General features: G+C 36.6%; 2 protein-coding genes and 2 long non-coding RNA genes across 4 annotated transcripts; 2 read left to right on the forward strand and 2 right to left on the reverse strand.

Moving 5' to 3' along the window:
• Positions 1 to 1364: 1364 nt before the first annotated feature.
• On the reverse strand, positions 1365 to 2196 carry LOC129376721 (uncharacterized). The gene is made up of 2 exons (XR_008607809.1): positions 2110 to 2196; positions 1365 to 1947 (listed from the first exon to the last, which is right to left on the reverse strand). It is a non-coding gene; the product is annotated as an uncharacterized LOC129376721 (long non-coding RNA).
• Positions 2197 to 8151: 5955 nt separating this feature from the next.
• On the reverse strand, positions 8152 to 8911 carry LOC129376637 (uncharacterized). The gene is made up of 3 exons (XR_008607788.1): positions 8812 to 8911; positions 8401 to 8456; positions 8152 to 8288 (listed from the first exon to the last, which is right to left on the reverse strand). It is a non-coding gene; the product is annotated as an uncharacterized LOC129376637 (long non-coding RNA).
• A 2443-nt stretch (positions 8912 to 11354) lies between these two features.
• On the forward strand, positions 11355 to 15749 carry LOC129376544 (low affinity immunoglobulin gamma Fc region receptor II-like). The gene is made up of 6 exons (XM_055056147.1): positions 11355 to 11391; positions 11928 to 12185; positions 13118 to 13363; positions 14323 to 14433; positions 15066 to 15134; positions 15585 to 15749. Exons 1-6 carry the CDS (start codon positions 11361 to 11363, stop codon positions 15701 to 15703), a joined length of 834 nt encoding a protein of 277 aa, XP_054912122.1. The 5' UTR covers positions 11355 to 11360; the 3' UTR covers positions 15704 to 15749.
• Positions 15750 to 24292: 8543 nt separating this feature from the next.
• LOC129376448 (gastrula zinc finger protein XlCGF57.1-like) lies at positions 24293 to 24922 on the forward strand (the record flags this gene model as incomplete). The annotated part of the gene is made up of 1 exon (XM_055056082.1): positions 24293 to 24922. A coding segment is annotated over one exon (630 nt), but the record flags the coding sequence as incomplete, so codon positions are not given.
• Positions 24923 to 25270: the final 348 nt, after the last annotated feature.

Genomic DNA, 25270 nt, shown 5'->3' on the forward strand with positions numbered 1-25270 from the left:
CCAACAAAATGCACTGTTGTAAAAATCCCCACCAAACAATTAAGGCAAGAGTCACTCCTTTACTTTACACATTTTTCAGCAAATTGTAGGAGATAAGGTTTACCAAAAGAAAATGAGAGAAAACATCTCTGGGAGGGCATAAATCTTTAATCAAACGACGGTGACGTGCCTTGCCTCCAGGACTCCTGGTGACAAGCTGCTGAGCAGATGCAGAGATCTCAGATCTTGCCTCCCCCCCCATCACCACCACCACCCACCACCACCCTCTCACTTTTCCCCTCCTGAAAAAAAAAAGAGGAAGATAAATCCCCTTCTCTAGTACAAATGTGTCATGGGAGTAGCTCTGCGTGCACCGGAGCTGCTGTGTTTTTCGGGTTCCCTCCTCAGAAACTCCCACGGGGAATCAGCACTATTTCAGCATTTTTGAAAAGGGTAAGGAACAGGAGGCAGCCGAGCACACGCCTAATCTTTTTGCCTCCAGTTAAATGTCTAAAAACAGTCCTGGTATAAACACGCAAACACGAGTCTGCTCATTAACATCACACCAGATTGAGCTCAAGCTGAAACTACACTGAAAAAAATAAGTCATTGGATGAACATAAAAAAATTATGGAAAGGATTTCCACCTGATTACTTTGCTTTATTTCAGCACCATGTACTTGTGTTACTCCTATTTAAAGCAAATGTGTTAGGTCAACCTAATTTATTAAGATTATTCCAATGTAAAGCAAATGTGTTGGCTCCACTTGTTACAATGGTGATTCAATGGGTGATTCTAAATCAAACATGTTGGCTCAACGTATTATATTGTGGTTATTCTTATATAAATAAAATGAGTTGGCAAAACATAATTCATTAAGGTTGTTCTAATTTAAACCAAATATGTTGGCTTAACCAGAATTATGGTAATGCAATGGATGATTGTAAATCAAATGAGTTGGCTCTACTCCATTCATTAAGGTTATTCAAATTCAAATGAAATGTGTTGACTCAACATATGTTTTAAAGGTTCCTTTAACTCAGTTACTATAGCGTGACCCAGTGTAATGCAATACAGCCCGCCCAACTAATCTGCATTGTTTAGGACCAAATCATTGATGTTACTTCATTAAGATGAATGTAAATCTAGTTGAAACCACCTTATTTTACAGTGGTACCTTCACACTACCTGATTCAGTAGGTCCAACTCACTAAAAGCAAGTTAGCTCAACAAATATGCTTCATGCTAAAAGACAGCTAGTTAATCGTGTGGAAATCCTTTCCATTATTTCATGACGTTAATTCAAAGACATATTTTCAAGCGTTAATCAAGCATTTTAAGATAGCACTAGGTGAAAGTGTAGGAAGAACACTCAACAATTAGAAAAGGTACAACACAATTGTATTTTCAGAATTGTTATACATCGTCTTTTTACACAGCACAAAACACAGCTGAGTTGGACATTGAAATAAAAAAACAACTACAAAAAGGTTACAGTTTCATTTCCCAGCCAATTCTTTACAACATAAAACATGTCAGTATAGTTGCTCAACTTAGAGAACTGTAACAATATAAATCTTTTCTACTGCAGACTTTAAACACTCATTTTCCATATGAAACTTTACTCAACTTAGCAGCGAGTTTCATATTGAGAACTTGTGCTTTCTTTGATAAGTTCTTTCCATCCAATTTCATTATTATTTTCTGTATTACTTCAAAGGTATGCTTGAGTTACTGAGCAAGTTGAGTGCTGAACGCACTAAACTTGAGGGTAGCTCAAGTTTAGTGCGTAGATAAGTCGCAGCAGCATCACTATTGCAGAAGATACACTGCCCAAGCTGTTCATAACTTCCACCTCCTCCAGGACAATCCCAACATCCAGATGTGCATCAGCAGCCTCTGCACCCTCTGCTCAAATGACGATTCCGAGGACAGTCTCGGCTTTGACCATTTCATTCATCAACGTCCTAAGGGAGTTAGGGAAGGGTATTGGGGGGGAGACAATTCACATGTAATTAAATAAATAAATTAGACTGACATTGATTGAGTCACTCATGGACCTTAGTTGGTGAAAGTATTTTAACAACTCTTAGGAGTTCTATTGTAAACACAAAGAGAATTTAACATACCATGTACTCCCTCACCAGCTTCTCTGGATCTTCATTTAGGTACACACACAGACCTTTGAGGATGCACTCTCGTCTGACCTCAGCAGTGTCTTCCTGAATATGCAGATCAAAAAACAATGAGAACAATCTCAAAACTCCAGCAGTATAGGTTCACACACTTGAAAACATAGCTACATTCAAAGGAAGTCACAACAAAAGTGATCAGTGGCTTGCAGTCTATTGAAAGATATTTAAAATTGTTAGTATCCCTTCATTATGCCATGACTAAAATTGAGTTTAACATCTCATTTAAACATCTAACTGAAGCTGTTAGATGTTTAAATAAAGACATGGATATATCACCAAAGAAATATGTGAAAAGTACAGAATGGTCAACACAGTCTATATCCTTCTACTTAAATGAATATGCAAAGCATTCCATGTCTTACAAGTACATGGACAGTCTATGTGTGGGCATGGATAACGTCGCATATGCCGGTGTTTAAGTGTAAAATGTTTTAAACAGGTCATATCTACGAGACAGAGAGAGACTACACTCCTTACATTTCCACATCCCCACGCAAATAAAGACAAATAAAACAGACTGGCCAAATAAATGTTTAGCTGAACCTAGCTTTATAAGCTCTCTAACACTACATTCAGTCACTTTAGATCTGGCAAAACTTACTATTAGCCACTGAAATCTATAACTTGATAGCTGATGAGCCCCTTGACCAGAACTTAAGCAGGTGGATTACAGACAGGTGATGTTCTGAAAGAGATCAGATATATTTTCAGCCATTAAAATATGCAATTCATACTGAACTGAGTTGTATCTTTTAGTACAAGTCCCTTGAATGCCTCATGAATATAACCACTGGACACATGCAAGCACATATGTGCAGAACAATGGTGAATTGAACATGGTAGAAAGCAATGGTAACATAGGTCAAAATGAGCACAAACAATCAACACAAAAAAACATCAACATTTCAAAATTAAACCAATGAACTTCAATATTGTTTCTGAGCTACAATTATTTGGGGACAACAAAGAAGAGTCCAAAAAACCCCAACATCTTTACAGCAGAGGAATATGTATTTTAAAGAAAAAAATAGAAAGCTCAAGTCTGTAATAATGGATAATCCATTGAGAGTTTTAGCCTGACAAAATATACTAGAAATCCATAACTAACAGGTATTTAACAAAGCTCAGAAAGCAATGCTTTCTGCAGGTTTCACCGACTGAAATGTAGGACTTTTATTACCATAATTAATTAAGAATCTCGATGATGATAGAAAGGTACCAAAGTGTGTGTGTATCTACATTACCTCATAGTAACATTACTGAAATAGAATTAAATAGTTAGAAATAGGACTGATGTTAGATCAGTGTGTTAAAAATCCACTAAACCTCCAGGGAGCTCAGGAGGAGCAAAACTGTGACATTTCTGGGGTCCATTTGTGTCTCTGGCAGCAGCTTTGTACACTACATATGGCTCTGCAGACTTTTTTCGCACAGAATGTACCTAACATGGTGCGGCGATAAATGTAAACAAAAAGCTATCTGCCTTAACCTAACCGACTTAATCTACAGAACATGAAATAATGTGACACAAGTATGGAACAAGTAGAAAATGGTGCAAATTGTAGAGAAATTTTAAGTTACATATTTTATATGGATTTGGATGAAAATAGTTTGACTCTTACCTTCTTCAAATTAAGTAGATGCACGCCAGGAATCTCCCCTCTGCCCTTGAAAAAACCCAACAAGCCAGTTATCTCGCGTGATTTCCGTAATCTCTTGATGTCGCTGGATCCTCTTCAGCGGGAGATGAGTCTGACACAATAGCGCTTTGGAACTGACGTCACTGTGTTTTTTTTTTATTAGATTAACTTGACAAATATTGATATTGAATAAAATAAAAAAAACCACACACACACACACACATATATATATATAATATATATATATATATATATATATATATATATATATATATATATATATATATAAAATTGTTAGCATCGCAGATACTGCGCAGGACCCTCAAGCTCCCAGGCCTCTGGTAGAGGCTGGGAGCTTGAGGAATTAGATGTATTCAAGTTGAGATAGTCATTCAATCACGTTAGTCCAGTTGAGAGAAAAAAACCGATTGTCTCGCGTATTCTCGCGTGATATCCGTGATCTCACTCGTTGTCGTCAGCAATATCAGTCTAACTATAAGAATCATGTTAGCTCAACATGATTCAATTTATATATGTGAAGTCGGAATATCTTGTTTATCCAACATGATTTATCACGTTTCGCTTCAAACCCAAACATTATTGTGTGAAAGGTACATGATATTTTTTTGTTAATGTAATACGCCCCGACGTTCTTTTTTTTTGGCGGAAGATCTAGCTGACGTTAATTGAATCACGTTATCTCACCTTGAATACATTTTATTCCATTTGCGAGAAAAAAAAACGATTGTCTTGCGTATTCTCGCGTGATATCCCGTGATTTCCCGTAATCTTGCGTGAACTTGCGTGATATCGCGTGATCTCACTCGTGGTCTTCAGCATAGGATCGGTCTGACTATAATGAATCATGTTCGCTCAACATGATTCAATTTTATAAACGTTGAAGTTGTGGAAAATCTTGTTTATGCAACATGATTGTATCATGTTTTTGGCTCAAACATGTAATTATTTAGTTAACAGTACATGATATTTTTTTAATGTGATAACCCCTGAGGCCTTTTTTACAGTGTAAGGAAAGACAGTAGAGGAACGTAAAGATCAGTGTAATCAGTTTCTCCTTTCCCCCCCCCCCCCCCCCCTTGCGCTCTCTCTTTAATTGTAATAAATTTATGTTCATTGCGCTCATTGGCAGCTTTCTGGAGAGTCTCTGTTCTTTAAAAGGTTTTACTTCAGGCATCTTGGCAGCTTATGGATTTTATGATAAGTGCTCCTCGCAAAACATGCATTACTGCTGTAGCAAAAGGAGGAAGTGGTTATTTATGAATGGAGCCGATTAATGACGGCGCAGAGATGGAAACTTCAGCGAGGTAACCATGCAGCGCATTAGACTGCGGACAGGGATTCATGTGTTATTACTGTAATAAGTGCACCGGCAAGTGCGATTTGCATTACCGTTTCCACATAAAGTGTTTTAATGCACCGATGAGGCATTCATCTGCAGAAAATATTTTGGCTATAAGCGCGGTATCTTAGTCGCGGGTCTTAAATCAATGGAGGACACACACACACACACGCACACACACACACACACACACACCTACACACACACACACACTCACACACACACACACACACACACACACCCACACACACACCCACACACACACACACACATACACACACACACACACTTTAGTTTAGTTTTGTTTATAACACTGAACCTGTGGATTCTATGGCACTTTATTCTTAGCTCTTATATATTTATTTAGCTATTATTTATTTATTGTGTAGTATAAATTTTAGCTCTGTTACACTGGTAGCCAAGTAACAACATTTTGTTGTCAAGATTCACCTTGTGTTTTCTTTTTTGTACAATGACAATAAGTCTATGTATAAATTAGTTTGACTTTGTCTCCAGGTTGCTGTGAGTTGCAGATTTCTGCTCAGGTTCCTCTAGAAAATGAGATCTAGATCTCAGCAGGTTCACCTGGTTAAATAAAATAGATAATAAAATATTGTTGACCAAACAAACAAAACTCATCTGAAGTGTCACCAAGTCAGAGCAGGAAGAGGCAGGAGAAGGAGCCTCGTTTTATACTCACAGCGCCCCCTGCTGGCTGCTAATGGAAGCGCAGGAGTTCTACAGCATTGAGAGTTTCTTAAAGCGACACAAGAAAATAAAATTATTTCTGTTGGAGAATCTGAAGTTCAGCTTTTATTCTGAAGGAAAACCTCTGAACTATTAGCTTAAAGAGACTAATAGTTTATTTAAGCTCTGGATTAAATAAACTATTTAAGTTTATTTAACTAAAAACTCTTAGAACAGAAGTTTTTAGTTTTTATACTTTTAGATCAACATTATTAGATTATTTTTCTGCTTTTACTCTTTCCTTTAGTTTGTTGTTTTCTAGTATTTTCTTCTAATTCATGTGAAGCATTTTGAATTGCCTTGTTGAAAATGTGCTTAAAAATTAAAATACATTTCCTAATACTAATTTCCTAAGAAAAGGGAGCTTCATGAAACGTGTTGCAGATAAAAACACCTTCACTGTCATCAGATCAAAGACTTTTAATTAGTTTGTTAATAATGAGAATAATGAGAAAACTCAGATTTTATACTTTTAATACATTTTATTTTCAGTAAAATACAATTAAAGCTTTTTTCACTTTTCACTGTGTTTCTTACTGCTGAACATTTTTAACCAAAACCATTTATGTTTCTGCAGTTTGTGAAAACCAATGAGTTGAAGTAATTTTCTAAAATGTTTTCATTTTCTATTGTTAAAATGAGTTTCAATAACTTTAATAAATGATTTTTCATCTACAGAAAGTGGCTCACATAAAGACCAGAGTTTCTATCACAACACAGAGGATTTATTAGATTTTATCTTCCTGCAGCAGAACAACAACACAGACATGTTATTATTTTATTGTACTAATAAATCTTCTTTAAATCACATTAGTTATATTTATTAAACTTCAGCTTCTTCATTTTACAATATTTACAGTAAGATAAATTCAGTTCAGCAGCTCACAGTAACACAATCCCACATTACTTGATATAAAACCACAAGATTCACAGATTCACAAAAATGAATTTGATCAAATATGAAAAATATTGAGACACTTTGAGTTGAAACATTAAGTTTAAATTAAAAACTTTCAACTTGTTGAAAATGTAACACATTTTGTAATGAATTGCAAACTTTCATATTTACAATGTTTCAACAAAGAAACAACAAAATAATACTGATGGTAAAGATTCATGTTAAAGGAAACCAAAACACTTTTATGTCAATGTTTTGTGTTGATTTCTAAAATAAATTTAACATATAAAAATGTCCCTTTTGAAATTAATTTTTTGATTTCACCTAAAAATAGGGAAAAGTTTATTTTTATAACAAACTCTTCAAAATCTGTAGATGTTTCATTTCATAACATATTTATAAAAGTATTTATTAAAAATATCTGTGAAAATAAACATTTAATATCTGCAAAATTCAACAATAGGAAGATTTTTTTTAAAAAAAACATTTATGTAAACGTAACAAACATCAGTTTGATCCCAGTGATGATGTGAAAAACCCCAAAATGACTGATGATCAATGAACCAATATCTGATCAATGGTTCAGTCTTAATTATTGATCAGTTATCAGACATAATAATTGGTCAATAATTCTTACTGAGTCCAGAAACCTTTAGAAATTATTTAAAATTTCTAAAACAACAACAATACATGAAAGTCGTCATTATTACAAACTTTCATTGATGATCCAACATGTTGATCAGAATAAATGGAAATAAATCTGATATTTCTGTGCTGGAAAAATTAGTTTTCAACTAAACTATCATGAACAACTTTGTTATCTGGATTGTTTTTTTCATCCTAAACCAATTAATCAACATTATTATTAGAATCATCAGAGCTGCTGCTGTCAGTCCCACAGTGATGATGATGATGTTCCTTCCTCGTCTCTCTGGTTCTGGAGTCAATCTTGGTCTCTGAGTTTGGATCTGATCAGCAGCTGCTGGGAGAGAAATCAGAAATATTTATTAATGTTTGATGGAAACTGAGATCCAGGAGGATTCATGGAGAAGATGAAGATGTTCAACAACTCAGGATTTTATCAGAGTAAAATATTTCTTATCACCAGAAACGTTGAGTCGACATCTTCCAGAGTTGGATCCATCTCCAGTTTTCACGTCACACAGATACAGACCAGAGTCTTCAGTCCTCAGTCTGGACACATGGAGTCTGATTCGTCCTTCTCTGAGGACGTCTTTGTCGCTCTGGACTCGTCCTGAAAACTGATCATCCTGAGACTCTGGAATCTCAACTCCTTTATGAAACTCATAGAGAACTAAGTTTCCATGATCCGTGTTCGCTTCACAGTAGATGAACAGTTGCTTCCAGGTTCCCTGAGTCTTGGTGGTGAAGGTCCACTCCAGAGTGATGTTCTGCTTCTCCTCTGCCTGATAGCTGCTCTGTGTCACATTCACTACAAATGTTGCTGCTGAGGAGACAGAGAGGGAAAGAGAGGAGCAGACACACTGAGAACTGGAACATGGGAGTCTTTCAGCTCCATCTAGAGAGCTTTCTGTCACAAAGACAAGATGGAGACTGACCACAGAGACATGAGCTGAGGATGAGGAGCAGCAGGATGCTGGACATCATCTTCATCCTGAGAGAGGAAGAGGAGGAGAGGCAGCAGAACATCAGTACAAGGAACAACTGTAACTCAAAAAAATGAAACAAAGTCTGTAAAACTAGAAAGAAGCTACTTTAAGAGATTTTATCAATAACAGTAAATAGTCAATATAGACATTATAGATTAAAAAAAATATGGAAATAGAGGATTATATTTTTAATCTATAACCCAGAAACATCTAGATTAATTTCACATATTTATTACAAACAAAACATAAACACTTTCTGATATAAAATGCTTCCCTTTGGTTCCTTAACCTGCAATGACTTTAATATTCTGTCATGTTACATAGAATATTAAAAACTGGAAATAAATATGATAAACTTACTCAGATCCGTCACAACATAAAATCCAACCGCGTTCCTGATCCACGTCTGCAGTCCAGGAGAATCCAGGTGTTTCTCAGGCTCTTGTGTCTGTTGTGTCTCATTTCTCTCTTTCCAGCCTCAGCAGGTTCCAACATGCATCATAAATTACAAACCTCTCTGAGTTCAAAACAAGCTCCACCTTTACCAACGTGTCTTAACAGAAAACCTACTGAACAATCTCAAACTGACTTTGTGAACAATTCATATAAACATCACATCATTCAATATGCTTATAACTATTGACAGATTTCTTCCACATTGATCAATAAGTTTGGTAAAATTTATATTTTACACAATTCTAGACATTTTCAGTCAAAGTGAATTTTACGCATTGATAAACCAGCAGATATGAACCACACAAGGTCAAAGGTGAACATGATTAAAGACCAGATGGCAGAAATTAAACACAGTGACTCAGAATTGATAAACCTTCAGTGGAGTTTAGTGGACAATGAACAACATCCAGAAACCATGTAAAGGTTTAGAGGACGGTTATTTTCTGCTGAATCTCCATCAGCAATAAATCCTTCAGAATCAGACAGAGTGAGACCTCTGTCCTGAGAGATGTAATGTTAACTTTACTGCAGAAACTGCAGAGAAGCTGAATAGAGACGATTTCTGCTCCTAATGGTCGACTTTTCATTTCTTCATATTTAATGATGTAACAGCAGGAAGATCAGCAGAACATTTATAGTTCTGATACCAGGCTTGTCTAAGAAATAAGTGATTTTTGTAATATTTGTTGTGTTTTTACAATGTATTATTAACATGATAAAATATTTTGAGCAAATTTGTGGAGTTCTGATTGTGAGTTTGTGCTGATTATGGGAATAAATGGTGTTTGAGTGAAGAAGTTTATCAAAATAATCATAAAAAGATATAATATGATATTTTAATTAGGGAAAAACACGGAACAATGTTCAGTTAAAACATCATAATGGAAATGTCTGTGAAATGTTTGAGCAGCTGTTTTATCTCTGCTTGTCCTGATCTGTATCAGGAAACTTGTTCCTAAAACAAGTCATGACATGCTGGTACCTTTCAATGCTGGTTCTGGCATTAGTCCAGGTTCTGCTTTATTATCTTCCAGTAATAAAACAGGAAGTTTGTGTCATTTTGAAAAAACTAAACTAAAGGAGGAAAGACGTCTTCAGAGTAAATGTTCAGTTTTGCATCAGACCTATAGGTCTCTCTGTAGACAATCTGCTTCTAGATGCTGCAGATTAGATCTAAATATATGTTATGTCAGCAGATTGTCACCATCAGTGAATATAAATCATTTCCATTCTCAGCATCTCCACTGAAGCCATTTGGATCTTCATTTCACTGAAAACTCCTAAATTAAAGCTTCTGATTGTAAACTGAAGCATCAGAAGATTTAAAATCAGAGTTAAATCCAGAAATCGGCTCGTCTTTGCTCTTCTCAGCTTCCTCGTTTGGTGAAGGAGTGAAACCGTTTTCAAAACTAAATTAATGTTTATATTTTAACTTTTGCATGAAGTCAACTCAGAGAATATTTCTGTTATTTTAATAAGTAAAGAAAACGCTCCTTTTAGAAACCAGAAAACTCTCAGAGAGTGTTTTTTATTTTGAGTGAGTTGAACACTTCCTCCTGAGGCACTATCTGGGATTTGGGGTTTTTGGATCTTAGTGTGATGCAGGATTAGTCACAACACATTCGTTATTGCGTCTGGGAACTGAGCCAGAAGAACAGAGCTTATACTCCCCTTTGTGTCCTGTTTCAACATGCACAAACCACACCTTGTTTCAAACTAAATCATGAAAAACAAAACTGAAAGCACAAATGTTTTAAGATGAAAATGTTTCTGTGCTTTGTTCTCTTCTCTCTCTGTCTCCAGCTTTCATCAGGAGACGCTCAGGCTACTTTTCCTGAACAGTGCTGGTTCTGATCCAACGAAGGTTCAACACCTAAAAAAACAAAAAAACATTCATATCCAAAAACAAGAAGAAGAAGCCAAATCATTTACAAATAAAAAAATACATCAGAATTTCTAAATTTCAATATCAAAAGTGTCTTTTTTTTATCTTTCATCAAAACACAGTTTGCTAATAATCAGAAATTGTTTAGAAGCAATTTGTTGTTGTGATTGCTTTTTTCCACCAGAGGGCGCAGTAACACCAGTAAGCCATATAATGCTGGTTTAATGTTGAGGACAAACTCTGCTGTTTCTGTATCAGTGTGAAGCAACAAGTGTCTTTATCTGATGGAGCATCATATAGAGTTGAGAGACGCCATTTTGGATCTTTATGGAGTGAAGTTTGGGAATGCTCCTTTAATTTCATCTGATATTTCCTGCAGCTGCAAACTGCACCAGCGGTTAGAGTGATGATGACTTTCCACTGATTCCTGCAGAGTCCAGAGGGCCGAAGTGTTTGACCCACACTGAGTTTCATACCTTTGATCTTTCTGGCAGGAAGCTGCGGTTCGTTTGACACAAAACCAGAGACGAGATGAACAAACGTCTGTCTGTCGGTTCAGCAGCTCAGGATGGAGATAACAGCTCTCTGTGCCGTCGCTGGTGAGTCAAAATCTGCTTTAATTCACTTTACAGACTCTTTAAATATGGTTTATTTCTGAACCATCTTCTGTTTTATTGATTCTTATTCACTTTTCAGGTTTAGATTTATTTATTTTTCTTTTTTAATCCAGAAGAAACTTTAGTAAAACATTTCTCTCAAGTCAAGATCTAACCTCACCGTCACTAAAATACAACAAAAACTAGAAAGTTTTTCATAAAAACCATGTTCTGCTCAATAATTACTTTGTTGCGGGGGAAAGTTTTACTGCTCCTCCAGATCAGATCATTTCCTGCTCATTGATCGCTATAGATTTATCAGGTCGGATCGATTATTTATGATGAGCAACAGTAACCGACTCTGAGTTGCATCAACTTCTCTAGTTGCTCAACAGCAACGCAGCTGAGAAAACAAGTAAATGTGATTCTGTCTTAACTAAATAACCTCAACTGATCAATCATTTAAATGGGATTAACGTTAATCTGTGATGTAAATAAACCATAAACAGATTCTGAAGATCATTTTCTCGTCTTTGCAGTTTGCCTGAGACTCTCTCCCAGCAGATCCCAGTTCTTCCAGTATGAGTCTGTGACTCTGAGCTGTGAGGGAAACTCATCTGAGTTTAGAGTCAGACGAAATACATCAAAACAAATTAATGCACTCTGTCCCTCTTATTCGACCCACATTGCTGAAACTGAGTGCATCTCATCTGAGCTGTATGAATTCGACTCTGGAGTTTACTGGTGTGAATCTGCAGCAGGCGAACGCAGCGACGCCGTTAACGTCAGCGTGACAGGTGGGAGAAAACTTTAACACTCAGACTGACTCAGTGGGAGGAGAGACGACTGTCTGTGGTCTGGCAGAGACAGAAAAGACCCAAAAACACCAAACAGGATGTAGATAAAAACTTTATGAAGTCAAACATTTGAGGTTTAGATGACAGAAACATTATATTAAAATCAAACATCAGAGTTTGATTTTCTCAGCTTGATGTTTCTGTGTTTCCTCATAAATCAGAGCAAAACTGAAGGCAACAAATATCTAAAAATGTTTGCATGAGGAAAAACAGGCCTGCAGTCTGATGGAGTATTAGGGCCATACTGAGAAAAAAAATACAAATATGAGAATAAAGTTATAATATTAGGAAACATAAAGTCTGAATATTACCAGAATGAAGCCATATTAGAATAAATTACAATATTATGAGAACAAATTTAAATAATACAAGAATAAAATCCTAATAATGTGAGAATAAAGTCACAAAATTACCAGAATAAATCTGTACTTTATTCTGGTAATTTTATTGTAATTTTCTTAGCCCTGATCTTCTGTCATACTACAGAATATTAAATCTATAATAGACAGATTAACAGATTAACCTGTTCTCCCTCATGTTTAAAGTAATGGGAAAATATAACTCAGCTTTTATTTGCAAGTATTTAATTTAAAAGAAAGTATTTGTTGATTGATGTATTTAAGTATTTAATTTAAAAGAAAGTATTTATTGATTGATTATTGATTGATGTTACAGAGGAGTTTTGATCCTGATGAGTTTCAGGAGAGAATCAAAGAAATGTCTAAAACCAAGTCGTGTTTTCTGCTGTTTATTGAGATTAAATCTGATAGAATCAGCTCAAACAGGTTCATATGAGACATGAGTAAAAAATGTTCATAAAAGGTTTGTTCACTTGAATCTGGTTGTTAAATATTCAACATTGTGTTTCTCAGATCGATCACTGATCCTGGAACGACCTGAACGTCCAGTCAGTGAAGGAGCAGCCCTGACGCTTCACTGCAGGTTCAGGCCACCATTGTCCTCCAGTCTGACCCGTTTTTATAGAGACTGGGTTCTGGTCGGGAGCAGCTCCACGGGACGGTTCACCATCCGGAGCGCCTCTAAATCCGATGAAGGATTCTACAAACGTAACGCCTCTGGAGTCGGAGAGTCAGCAGAAACCTGGCTGGCAGTAAGAGGTGAGGAAATCCTGACACGATTTAAAGAGCCGCCTCTTATCAATCCACCAATAAATCAATAAAGTTTATCTGTAATACATATTTCATCAACATGACATTTGAAAGTGTTTTAAATCATAAAAACCAAACAAAAGTAACAGGCATTAACTATGTGTCTGATTGCAGCTTTAAGCTTCACTTCATGTTTTATCATATTTATGCAAGAGAAAAAATATTAACTATTATACTTTTACATTTTTGTAGAGCTGCCCGTTCATTTTAAAAGAATTAACCCAACATTATCTTGTTTTATGATATTTATTACTTACATTTGAAGCTTTATTGGATTAGAATGATGTGAATCCAAAATAAATATGAAACAAATTGAAAATATTTTAATTGTTTTGGCGACTCAGATGACTTTAATTTTAAAGTCGTGTTTAAATGAACTGAACGGAAACTGAATTACCTGTTTATTAATCCCCAGTGGCTTCAGGTAAATGAGACGTAACCATAAAAATCCATTTCATTCTGTATAAATTTGAACGTCTTTCTTCAGAAGGCGTTTTATTTCTAAAGTTTAGAGCAGTTCTGGTTTTTATTGAGTTTACAACCTGCCGCCACCGTGTATGTAGAGTCAATATAGAGCTGCCACAGTGAAAATACTCCTAAAAGAACATTTTTCAAAAAACAAAGTGATTCAAGCAAATGTAACTGACTAAATGTAACTAGTTATCACCCAACTCTGCCCATATTGTTTGTATGTAGGCCAGTCAACCTGCTACGCTTTCATCTTTCAGGATGCAGGCCTCAAACGTTTGCTGCTGCCCTCGCGCTCTTTCTGCTTCCTGCCGTGGTCGGCGTTTTGCTGAACGTGATGCTGAATGTGAAGCTGCTGCTCTGCGTCTGGAGAAACCGCAAACGTCGGTGTCTTTTCTAATAAACAACAATTTCACAGCAGCTACGTTTTTGTCTTAAAGGGCGCAGACGTCACACGCCTACTGCTGCCCTCGCAGACTTCCTGCTTCCTGCCGTGGCCGGCTCTTTCCTGTTGATCGTGACGTTGATCTGTTTCTGGAAAAACAATGAAGGTCAGTGTCTTTTCTAATAAACAGACATTTTTTTGTTGGAGTGTTTCTTATTAAACGTGGAGGAATGTGCATGAAACGAGAATAAAAAGCTCCATAACCTATAATTATTAACAAAGTTATTAGATGTTGATTGTTTCCTGTTGAATGTTGGATTTTATTTCCTGAAATATATAAACTCGTTTTTAAAACAGGTAACTGGTAACAAGGTGTTATATTCTGCATAAAGAACTGAAAACATCATTGATGATCAATTATAAACTGTGCTGCAAACTTAATCTGCTATATTTGCTCTTAATCACAATAAAACATGTTTTAGTCATCAGTTTTTTATGCATCTTCATTTAAGAGTTTAATATGTTCAACATAAAAGATGAACTTTAATGACTTTCTTTTGCTAATTTAATGACTTAAATTAGATTTGGCTCAGAAACTTTTTCTCTGTTTTTATTTGTTTAAGTTAAATTAAATTGTAATTTTGTTTCTGAAGATCATCTTTAAACTTTCCGGTTGAGGAATAATTTCTTTGCCATAAAATAATCGACAATGGACTTCGCTGCATTGCACAACTGGAATCTGAGCTTTGACCCACGTTTGATCCATTTTGTGTCAGAATGAATTGTTTGTTTCTGCAGGGTCAGTGGACAGCGTTGTGTCCTACACTGTCAGCGTCACACAGGAAGGAAAAACTCACCCAATCCCAGGTGAATCAGTTAAAAAGTTTCTCCATCACTTTATGTTGATCTGAGATACACGGCGTAAATTGATCAGCTTTTTGGAAAAATTTCTGATATTAACAATTTAAAAAAATCAGAACCTGAATGCATCATAAAGCAGGAGAAACAGTTAAAACTGAGCGGTTGAAAACTATTTAGTATGAAGTCATTTTCTCTTCTTTCTAGTAACAAACCAGCGATGCGTTTACATGATTTTGTCAACTTTCTTTAACGAAGGAAGAGGTTAAAAATAGAACCGACCATCACCATGGTACCAGGAAATAACAACAAGCAGCAATAAAAAAAATAAAACAAGACATATTGATTTTTTTTTCTTTGCTTAGTTCATTTACAAACACAATTTTCAAGCATAATTGCTGGAGAAACTATACTTGTGTTATGTCCAGTGATAATTTTTCTGTCTTGATGTTCTTCCAGAGCCTCAAGACGGACCGGTTCTAGGACGGGTCCGGTACGTCAGAGACCGTCTGACAGAAGGACGGCTCAGTCGCCATCAGTCCAGATTCAGGACTGAAAACTCCAGAGGATCTTTATGAGAAGACATAAGTCTTTTCATAAAGATTTAAAAGATCTGGTGGGTCAGAGGAGCGAATAAAGACTTCCTGTTTCTCCCAGCTGTGATCCGAGAGCTTTCTTAGAAATCTGACGCTGGTTTCTTTGAGATGCTTCTGCATCTCTGAACCAGAACTGTTTAGTAACGGGTTACATTCAAGTACATGTTTCATTTAAGGTGGTAAAACATAATCCTTGTTTTTGCGCAATTCATTTGTAACCCATCAGTGATTACATTGCATACAGTCTATGCGCTGCAGTTAGCATCCAGATTGCAAACTGGAAGTCCGCCCCAAAACCAACCCAGAAGCAACGTCCCCCCAAACAAAGGTTCCACTACTGCTCCCATTCCATCCTGAAGAAATCACTATAGATGCAGGCAGATTAACATCCCATGCAAATAAAATATAACTTCTTCATTTTTGGAAAAAATAGAAAAAATTACACATGAAAATTATGAAACAACCAAAATAATGTGGCAACAGTTTCAGGTGCGCCACAGACAGTTACGGTTGACATCATGCCATTTTGTGCGCTCTCATATGAATAGTTAAATTGCTTTTCCGAGTGAAACTTCTTCCACAAGTCACACAAGAGAAAGGCTTCTCACCTGTGTGTCTTCTGATATGACGAAGTAAATGACATTGAAACCGAAAAGTTTTTCCACAAGTCACACAAGAAAAAGACTTCTGACCTTTGTGAACTTTAAAGTGCAGAAAGATTACCATTCAGAGGGAAACTTTTTCACAGATCACACATGAAAAAGACTTCTCACCCGTGTGAATCCTCATGTGGTTCTTTAAACTGTCCTTTAAATGGTATTGTTTTCCACAGACTGAGCATGGGGACGGTTTTTTACCTCTGTAAATTTTTAAGTGATAAATTAAACCTTTCTTGTACCTGTAACTTTTTTCACAGACTGGACATGTGAAAGGTTTCTCTCCCGTGTGAATCATCATGTGTCTAGGCAAAGAATTCTTTCGAGGAAAGATTTTTTTACAAACTTCACAAGAATATGATTTTTGGTTTGAACTGTCAGTTGCACTTTCCTGATGTTTGGTTTTCTGACATCTCTCATTTTGTTGCTCTTCATCCTGACTGATGTGGAGCTGCTTCTCTTCATCTTTGAGCTGTTGAGGTTCTGGTTCCTGTTTTTTCTGCAGAGGTTCTGGTTCCTGTTTTATCTGCAGTGGTTCTGGTTCCTGTTTTATCTGCAGAGGTTCTGGTTCCTGTTTTATCTGCAGAGGTTCTGGTTCCTGTTTTATCTGCAGTGGTTCTGGTTCCTGTTTTATCTGCAGAGGTTCTGGTTCCTGTTTTATCTGCAGAGGTTCTGGTTCCTGTTTTATCTGCAGTGGTTCTGGTTCCTGTTTTATCTGCAGAGGTTCTGGTTCCTGTTTTATCTGCAGAGGTTCTGGTTCCTGTTTTATCTGCAGAGGTTCTGGTTCCTGTTTTATCTGCAGAGGTTCTGGTTCCTGTTTTATCTGCAGAGGTTCTGGTTCCTGTTTCATCTGCAGAGGTTCTGGTTCCTCCTGATCTAAATTGGAGTTCTCCACCTGGTTGCTGGGCTCATTCAGATCCTCCTCCTCTTTACACAGATCTGGACAAAACAAAACAAAAACAAAAGCATTTAAACGTCAGTCAAAGATTGAAACCGGTGTCTGAAACATGATTTTCATTAATTATTGTTAAATTAAAAACTTGTAAAAATAAAAAATTAACTTAACTAGATGAGTCAAAATATATAACAAACTTCTGGTTGAGTGAATATGATGATAGCTCAGTAAATATTCCAAAAATCTCCTTCGTCTATTTCCAGGTGTGTTATCAGTCATCAGCACTTGCAATGAGAAAATTGATCAGTTGTCTGCATACAAAAACTTATCAAGTACTGAATAAATAATTTCAGTTATTTATTTTAAATATGAACAAAAATATCAACACCCCATTTCAAACATTGTTGCCATGTGGCGTTAACAACTGCCGATGAGCATTTCCTGACATTTCATTATACAAATTTAATACTGGTCTTGATTTGTGTATAATTTTTATTTTGCTGTCAGTGAGCATTACTCAGATTGTTGTTTTTACTCAGTGCATGTCTGGGGCATGTCCAGAGGGGCATCGGACAAAATGAGCAACAACTGGACAATCCTTGGACTGGGACAATAAAAGGCCACCCTATAATGTCCATTATCGGACCAAACGGAGACATGTCCCCAATAGAGCACAGAGGACACTGTGGCGTCTCCTGTCTATGGTCTCATGTGTACCATTTAACCTCACTAATCAGTAAACCGTGAAGCTGTTTCGTACCTATCCGTGCAAGATGATCTTGGGTATCCGGGTAAAATCCATCAGTCTGCGCTGATCGTCCATCTCTTCCTCCATCTTAACGTTGATTTCTTTCCACTCTGTGAATGTTTCTTCAGCAGGAGTTTCCTGCTGCTTGATAAACTCTCTGAGGCTGAACTGAGTGGAAAGAAATCAACGTTAAGATGGAGGAAGAGATGGACGATCAGCGCAGACTGATGGATTTTACCCGGATACCCAAGATCATCTTGCACCGGATAGGTACGAAACAGCTTCACGGTTTACTGATTAATCAGGTTACTGGTACACATGAGACCACAAACATAAATAGGGAGACGTCTTATTGAGATATTTGTGAATTCAAACACTTTACTATAAATACAACCACATTAATTTTCAAAAATATGTTTTTTTTTCTCGAAAATTGTGAAAACTAAAGTTAATTCTCTCAACATAAAACAAAATCTTTATATTAATGATTAAGCCAAAGCCAAAAAAGGTTTCAGGGTGAAAATCATCATGAAATATCTCTAAAGAAAATGCATAAAACACCTTTCATATCACAAATGTAAGAAAATATCACTCCAAAAGATGAACTGCTGTGATTTTATATTTAATGGGTTAGGGTTCGTTGAAGAATGTTTTTTACTTTAGTTTTTGTAAGTGAAAGTGTAGAGATCATTGTTTGACTCACATTTCAAGCTTGTTTTGTCTTTTTGTTCAGATCTCTCAAAATGTGGTAAACAGGAGGAGGATCTCAATGAGATCAGCAACCCAGAGGAGAACTCCACTTTAGATCAAAAGGAACCAGAACCTCTGCAGATGAAACGGGATCAAGAGGAACCAGAACCTCTGCAGATAAAACGGGATCAAGAGGAACCAGAACCTCTGCAGATAAAACGGGAACCAGAGGAACCAGAACCTCTGCAGATAAAACTGGATCAAGAGGAACCAGAACCTCTGCATATAAAAGAGGAACAAGAGGAACCAGAACCTCTGCATATAAAAGAGGAACAAGAGGAACCAGAACCTCTGCAGATGAAACAGGAAGAGGAGCAACTTTCCATCAGTCAGGATGAAGAGCATCTTGTGATGAAACAGGAAACTGATGACATTTTGAACAAACAGCAGAAAAACTCAACAGACACTTCAGAACAAGAAACACACATGAAAGCTCAACCAGACCAAAATCTATATTCTTGTAAAATTTGTGATGAAACCTTTTCTCAAAATAATTCCTTTATGATGCACATTAGAACTCACACAGGCACAAAATCTTTCACATGTTCAACCTGTGGAAAAAGTTTCCTACACATTGTCACTTTAAACAGACACATGAGAACCCACTCAGGTGAGAAGCCTTACATGTGTGCTATCTGTGGAAAATGTTTTGTGTCTAAGCCTCAATTACTTGATCACATGAGGATTCATACAAGTGAGAAGCCTTTCTCTTGTGGGACCTGTGGAAAATGTTTCCGGAGGAAACCTGACTTGACTAGTCACATAAAAGTTCACACAGGTGAGAAGCTGTTCTCATGTGAGACCTGTGGAAAAAGTTTCACTTATAAAAAAAGTTTGATTGTTCACATGAGAGTTCACACAGGTGAGAAGACAATCTCTTGTAGCACCTGTGGAAGAAATTGCTTGTATAAATCTCATTTAGTTGATCACATGAGAACTCACACAGGTGAGAAGCCTTTCTCATGTGGGACTTGTGGAAAAAGTTTCATTCATAAAGAAGTTTAACTGCTCACATGAGAGTTCACACAGGTGAGAAGACAATGTCTTGTGGCACCTGTGGAAGAAATTACTGAGATCAACTTATCTCAGTTAGTTGATCACATGAGAACGCACACAGCCTCATGTGGAACTTGTGGAAAACGTTTTACTTATAAATAAATTTAAAATCTTCACATGAGAATTCACACAGGCGAGAGGCTTTTCTCATGTGGGACCTGTGGAAAATGTTTTGCCTTTAGGTCTGTTTTACTTCATCACATGTAGACTCACAAAGGTGAGAAGTCTTTCTCATGTGGGATTTGTGGAAAAAGTTTCACTCAAAAACACTATTTAACATCTCACAACAGAATTCACACTGGTGAGAATAAGCTGTGCATTGATTTATCAGCTGGCTGATTAATAAATGTTGATTTTCTAAATTTTGGGACATTGGTGAGCAGCAGATACATGCATGTGAAGCTGATCTGATTCCTCGATGTTATTGACCTCAGCCCTGTTCTGTTCTCCGCTGTGAGGTTTGACTATTAGACCAGCTCACCATGTCATGTCTGCACCCTTAGTGAAAAGTGAGGAAAATGTTTTGTGTATAGATCCAGTTTAAGTCATCACATGAAGATTCACACGGTTGGAAGCTTTTATTTGTAGATTCAGTAGAAAAAGGTTCACTCAAAACAAATGTAACTGTTCACATGAGAACTTGCACAGGTTTGATGGCACAATGTGAACCTCAAGATTCTCAGTAAGTTGCTGATTGGAAGTGGAGTAATTGCAACCGACTTGGATTTTATTCTGGCAGTTTTATATTTCTATTTTATTTAATCAGACTGAGGGAGAGATTGTCTCTAAAGAAACGATGACTTTAAAGGATTTGAGAGTTAGACTTCTAAAATGTTGGAAACTTTATTGTGTTTTTATTCTTTGTAATAATTTATTTTATTTCAATGATTTGGAGAAATGGATGCATTTCTTTGACATGGTTTTAATAATTTTCCTGCTTAGAAAATGTATTGATGATATAAATTGAATTTCAGATTGAAACTATTTATATAATTTTAGAAAATAAACTATTATAATGATGATCTTTTTCTTTTTTCCTGTTTAGTAGAAAACTGTGTGAAAGACTAGATTTACATAATTATAGAGGCTGGAATAAAACCTGTTTAAAAACAAAAAGTAAATCAGGAAAACCTTCATATACATAAACAGCAGCAGTCCACAGAGATCATCTCTTCCTCAACGTTGCATACATTCTAATAAGTCGATATTCTTTTCATTCAACACTTAACAGACTGAGTTATTTATACTAATAAGAGATAAACAAAATGAGCCATAATTTAACAAAGAATGAACCTAAATAATCAAAACTTTAAAATTCAAAGCAAGTACAATTAATCATTTTAAACAACCTTCAGTACTTAAACTGGTGAGTTAGAAGTGAAGGAGTCATGGAACATAAACTATATTTTGATCTTATATAATAGTAAAGGTCAGGGTTTATCATTCTATTTATTTAATATTCCTGCTGGAACAATGTTCTTCCTCTGTATTTTCTTTTGAAGTATTTGGTGAATTACTGAGTAACTGATCATAACACCTAATTCAATATTCAGTGTCTCCTCAGACTGACAAAAGTATAACAGTTATGTGAATATTCTGGTATTTTAAAGAGAATTTCTGAAAATATTGATACCTATAAGGAGTTTGGTTTAGAGGCCAAATTTACCACAAGGGCCAATGTGATCGGTTTCATGACGACACTTAAAAAAGAATGAAACAAAACGACAGATCAATATTTTATAGTTTGATATAATAAATGAGCCAAAGAGCCTCTTGAGTCTCCAGAGATCCAGGTTGCAGAAACCTGGCAGATTGAACAGCAGCTAAAAGTGCAGCAATTTATTAACGTAACATTAGGAAGGTTGAATAAATCTACATCTAAATATTAACTAAAGGCTTTAAATTTAACCCAACAGAACAATGAAAGCATCCTGGTTAACTTTATACTTATCTGAAATATCTTTATAAAAATAGAAAATATATATGTGACTTTCACTGAATCAGGACTTTATTAGTTATTGCAAGAACAACAAAACATCATCAGTGTTTTCTCCAGACTGATCTATTGTAACTAAACCACAGGAGTCAAACTCCAGTCCTCAAGGTGACCTGCAGTGTTTAGATGAGCCACAGGTACAAAACACTGCAATGAAATCACCATAATTACCTCCTCCTTGTGTGGATCAGATCTGCAGAGCCTTAATGACCTAATTACTCTATTCAGGTGGTGCAGCAGAGGCTCAGCTAAAGGTTTCAGGGCATCAGCCCTCCAGGACTTTAAAAGAAGAGACTCAGCAGAAAATTTAAAGCCAAACTAATAATCACTTCCAGTTTCTTCAGCACAGCAACAGTGAAACACGTGAAAAATAAAAACAGAGCAAATGTCTGGCTTTACTTTTCCTCTTGAAGACTGTTTTGTAGTTTAGTTAAATATTTCTGTGTTTTCAGTGAAAATGTCTTCAGTTCAGCCTCAGAGAGTTTATCAAGCAGCAGGAAACTCCTGCTGAAGAAACATTCACAGAGTGGAAAGAAATCAACGTTAAGATGGAGGAAGAGATGGACGATCAGCGCAGACTGATGGATTTTACCCGGATACCCAAGATCATCTTGCACCGGATAGGTACGAAACAGCTGCAGTAGCTGTCATTATTTTAATTGATTGTATACATTGATATTAATTTAATTGGTGAATCAATAAAACCAGAGCACACAGAGCATGCTCATTGCTCTGTGATAGTTCTGTGCTGCCTGGCTTCATGCAGCAGGAGAAAAAGTGAGAACTGTCACAGTGTTTGGTTATTTCTGCTTGTTGCTCCTTGGTCTGTGTTCATGATGGAGCGTTGTTTACCACTAGTGCATTGCCTTAATTGCTATGTTTAATAGTGCAGACAATGGTGGTTTCTGATATGAGCAATATGGGCAACCGCCCAGGGCGTTATCTTTGAGGGTTGGCATGAGACTTCCATGGATTGTAGCACAGAGCAAAGTAGAACAAAGAGTTTGAATTGATAATATTGGTTAAATTGATTTGTTTTTATGGGAATGTGGATCTTTCAGACCAATTTGATTAGCACTTTTGCTAATATTTCACATTTTATTGTCATGTGGCGGCTGGTCTTGGTCTCTGCTTAGATGGTCTTGACTATAACACTATGTAAAGCAATTTAAAGGGCCGTTTCATTTAACTAAAAAGAAATGTCATAATACTAATGGTCAGATATTGACTTAGCAAGCAGAGTTAATAGAGACGGTTCAGTTTAAATATTTAGTACTTTACTGTAAGTTACAGTGTGGGACCATTATTTGATAAGCGCCATCATATTCTGTGTCCATAAGAATAGCAAAGTATGTTGTAAACCTGCAACAGCGCCTCCTACAGTCACAATGTGCAGTGGTCACAGAATATGGTGTAACGTCCCTGTTGGCGAGAAGCGAATCTTGAAGGGGAGTTAACGTCAGCTAGCCAGACTGCATATTTCCAAATGTTGGCACATTTGACGGCATTAAGTTTAATTGCTGGTAAAATTATTAACCACATGCAGACATTGTTTATTCTAAATAAGGTAACAATCTCTCTGAAAGACGATGGAAGAGATTTCATTTTATAATGTTTGCTGATTAATATATATACATTTTCCCCTCCTGGGGGTTTCTGTGGGCTCTAGTGTCCCTTATAAGAAAGAAGGCTGACAGGAATGTAGTAAGGAAAGACATGCGGCAAATATCGTCTGGTCCGGAAATCAAACCCGGAACGGCCGTGTGGAGGATTGAAGGCCTCCAAACGTGGGTTGTGCTACCACAGCACGCCCCCTGATGAAGAATATTTTCATTTTAGTTTTAGTTAATTAAACTGATGGGTTCATTGTGTGACCTCACATTTTGACTTTTTTTTTCCAGATCTCCCACAATGCAGTGTTTGCAAAGAGGAGGAGGATCTAAATGAGCTCAGAAACCTGGAGAGAAACTTCACTTCAGATCAAGATCATCCAGAACCTCTGCAGATAAAACTGGATCAAGAGGAACCAGAACCTCTGCAGATGAAACTGGAAAAAGAGGAACAAGAACCTCTGCAGATGAAACTGGATCAAGAGGAACCAGAACCTCTGCAGATGAAACAGGAACAAGAGGAACCAGAACCTCTTCAGATAAAATGGGATCAAGAAGAACCAGATCCTCTGCAGATGAAAAAGGAACAAGAGGAACCAGAACCTCTGCAGATCAAAGAGGAAGAGGAGCAACTTTCCATCAGTCAGGATGAAGAGCATCTTGTGATGAAACAGGAAACTGATGACATTTTGAACAAACAGCAGAAAAACTCAACAGAGACTTCAGAACAAGAAACGCACATGAAAGCTCAACCAGACCAAAATCTATATTCTTGTAAAATTTGTGATGAAACCTTTTCTCAAAGTAATTCCTTGATGAATCACATGAAAACTCATACGGCTAAGAAACCTTTCAAATGTTCCACCTGTGGAAAAAGTTACCCTTACAAGAGTTGTTTAAATAATCACATGAGAATTCATACAGGTGAAAAACCGTTCACTTGTGCAGCTTGTGGAAAATGTTTCCATCTAAACGACTCTTTAAACAGACACAAGAGAATTTTCTTTGGTGAGAAATCTTACACATGCACAATCTGTGGAAAAAATTTTGTGTCTAAATGTCAGTTACTTGCTCATATGACGATTCATACAGGTGAGAAACCTTTCTCATGTGAGACCTGTGGAAGAAGATTCACTCAAAAGCAAAGTTTAACTGTTCACAGGAGATCTCACACAGGTGAGAAACCTTTCTCATGTGGGATTTGTGGAAAATGTTTCACTCAAAAACAGAACTTAACTTCTCACAACAGAATTCACACAGGTGAGAAGCCTTTCTCCTGTGAGACCTGTGGGAAACGTTTCTCGAGGAAATATAAATTAGTTAATCACATCAGAATTCACACGGGTGAGAAACCTTTCTCATGTGAGACCTGTGGGAAAAGTTTCTCTCAAAAGCAAATCTTAACTGTTCACATGAGATCTCACACAGGTGAGAAACCTTTCTCATGTGGGATTTGTGGAAAAGGTTTCACTCAAAAACAGTGCTTAACATCTCACAACAGAATTCACACAGGTGAGAAGTAGCTTGCATTGATTTATCAGCTGGCTGATTAATAAATGTTGATTTCCTTAATTGTGGGACATTGGTGAGCAGCAGATACATGCATGTGAAGCTGATCTGATTCCTCAACGTTATTGACCTCAGCCACTGTTCTGTTCTCCGCTGTGAGGTTTGACTATTAGACCAGCTCACCATGTCATGTCTGCACCCTTAGTGAAAAGCGAGGAAAATGTTTTGTGTATAGATCCAGTTTAAGTCATCACATGAAGATTCACACGGGTTGGAAGCTTTTATTCTGTAGATTCAGTAGAAAAAGGTTCACTCAAAACAAATGTAAC

Source organism: Poeciliopsis prolifica, unplaced genomic scaffold (genome assembly GCF_027474105.1).
Source record: "Poeciliopsis prolifica strain line A6 unplaced genomic scaffold, Auburn_PproV2 SCAFFOLD044, whole genome shotgun sequence".
NCBI lineage: Eukaryota > Metazoa > Chordata > Actinopteri > Cyprinodontiformes > Poeciliidae > Poeciliopsis > Poeciliopsis prolifica.

Bases quoted from the DNA above. Each gene is read 5' to 3' on its own strand.
- LOC129376544 (XM_055056147.1), top strand. From the start codon at position 11,361: ATGGAGATAACAGCTCTCTGTGCCGTCGCTG. The intron at 11,392-11,927 runs GTGAGTCAAAAT...TCGTCTTTGCAG, and splicing joins AGCTCTCTGTGCCGTCGCTG to TTTGCCTGAGACTCTCTCCC. The intron at 12,186-13,117 runs GTGGGAGAAAAC...TGTGTTTCTCAG, and splicing joins CGTTAACGTCAGCGTGACAG to ATCGATCACTGATCCTGGAA.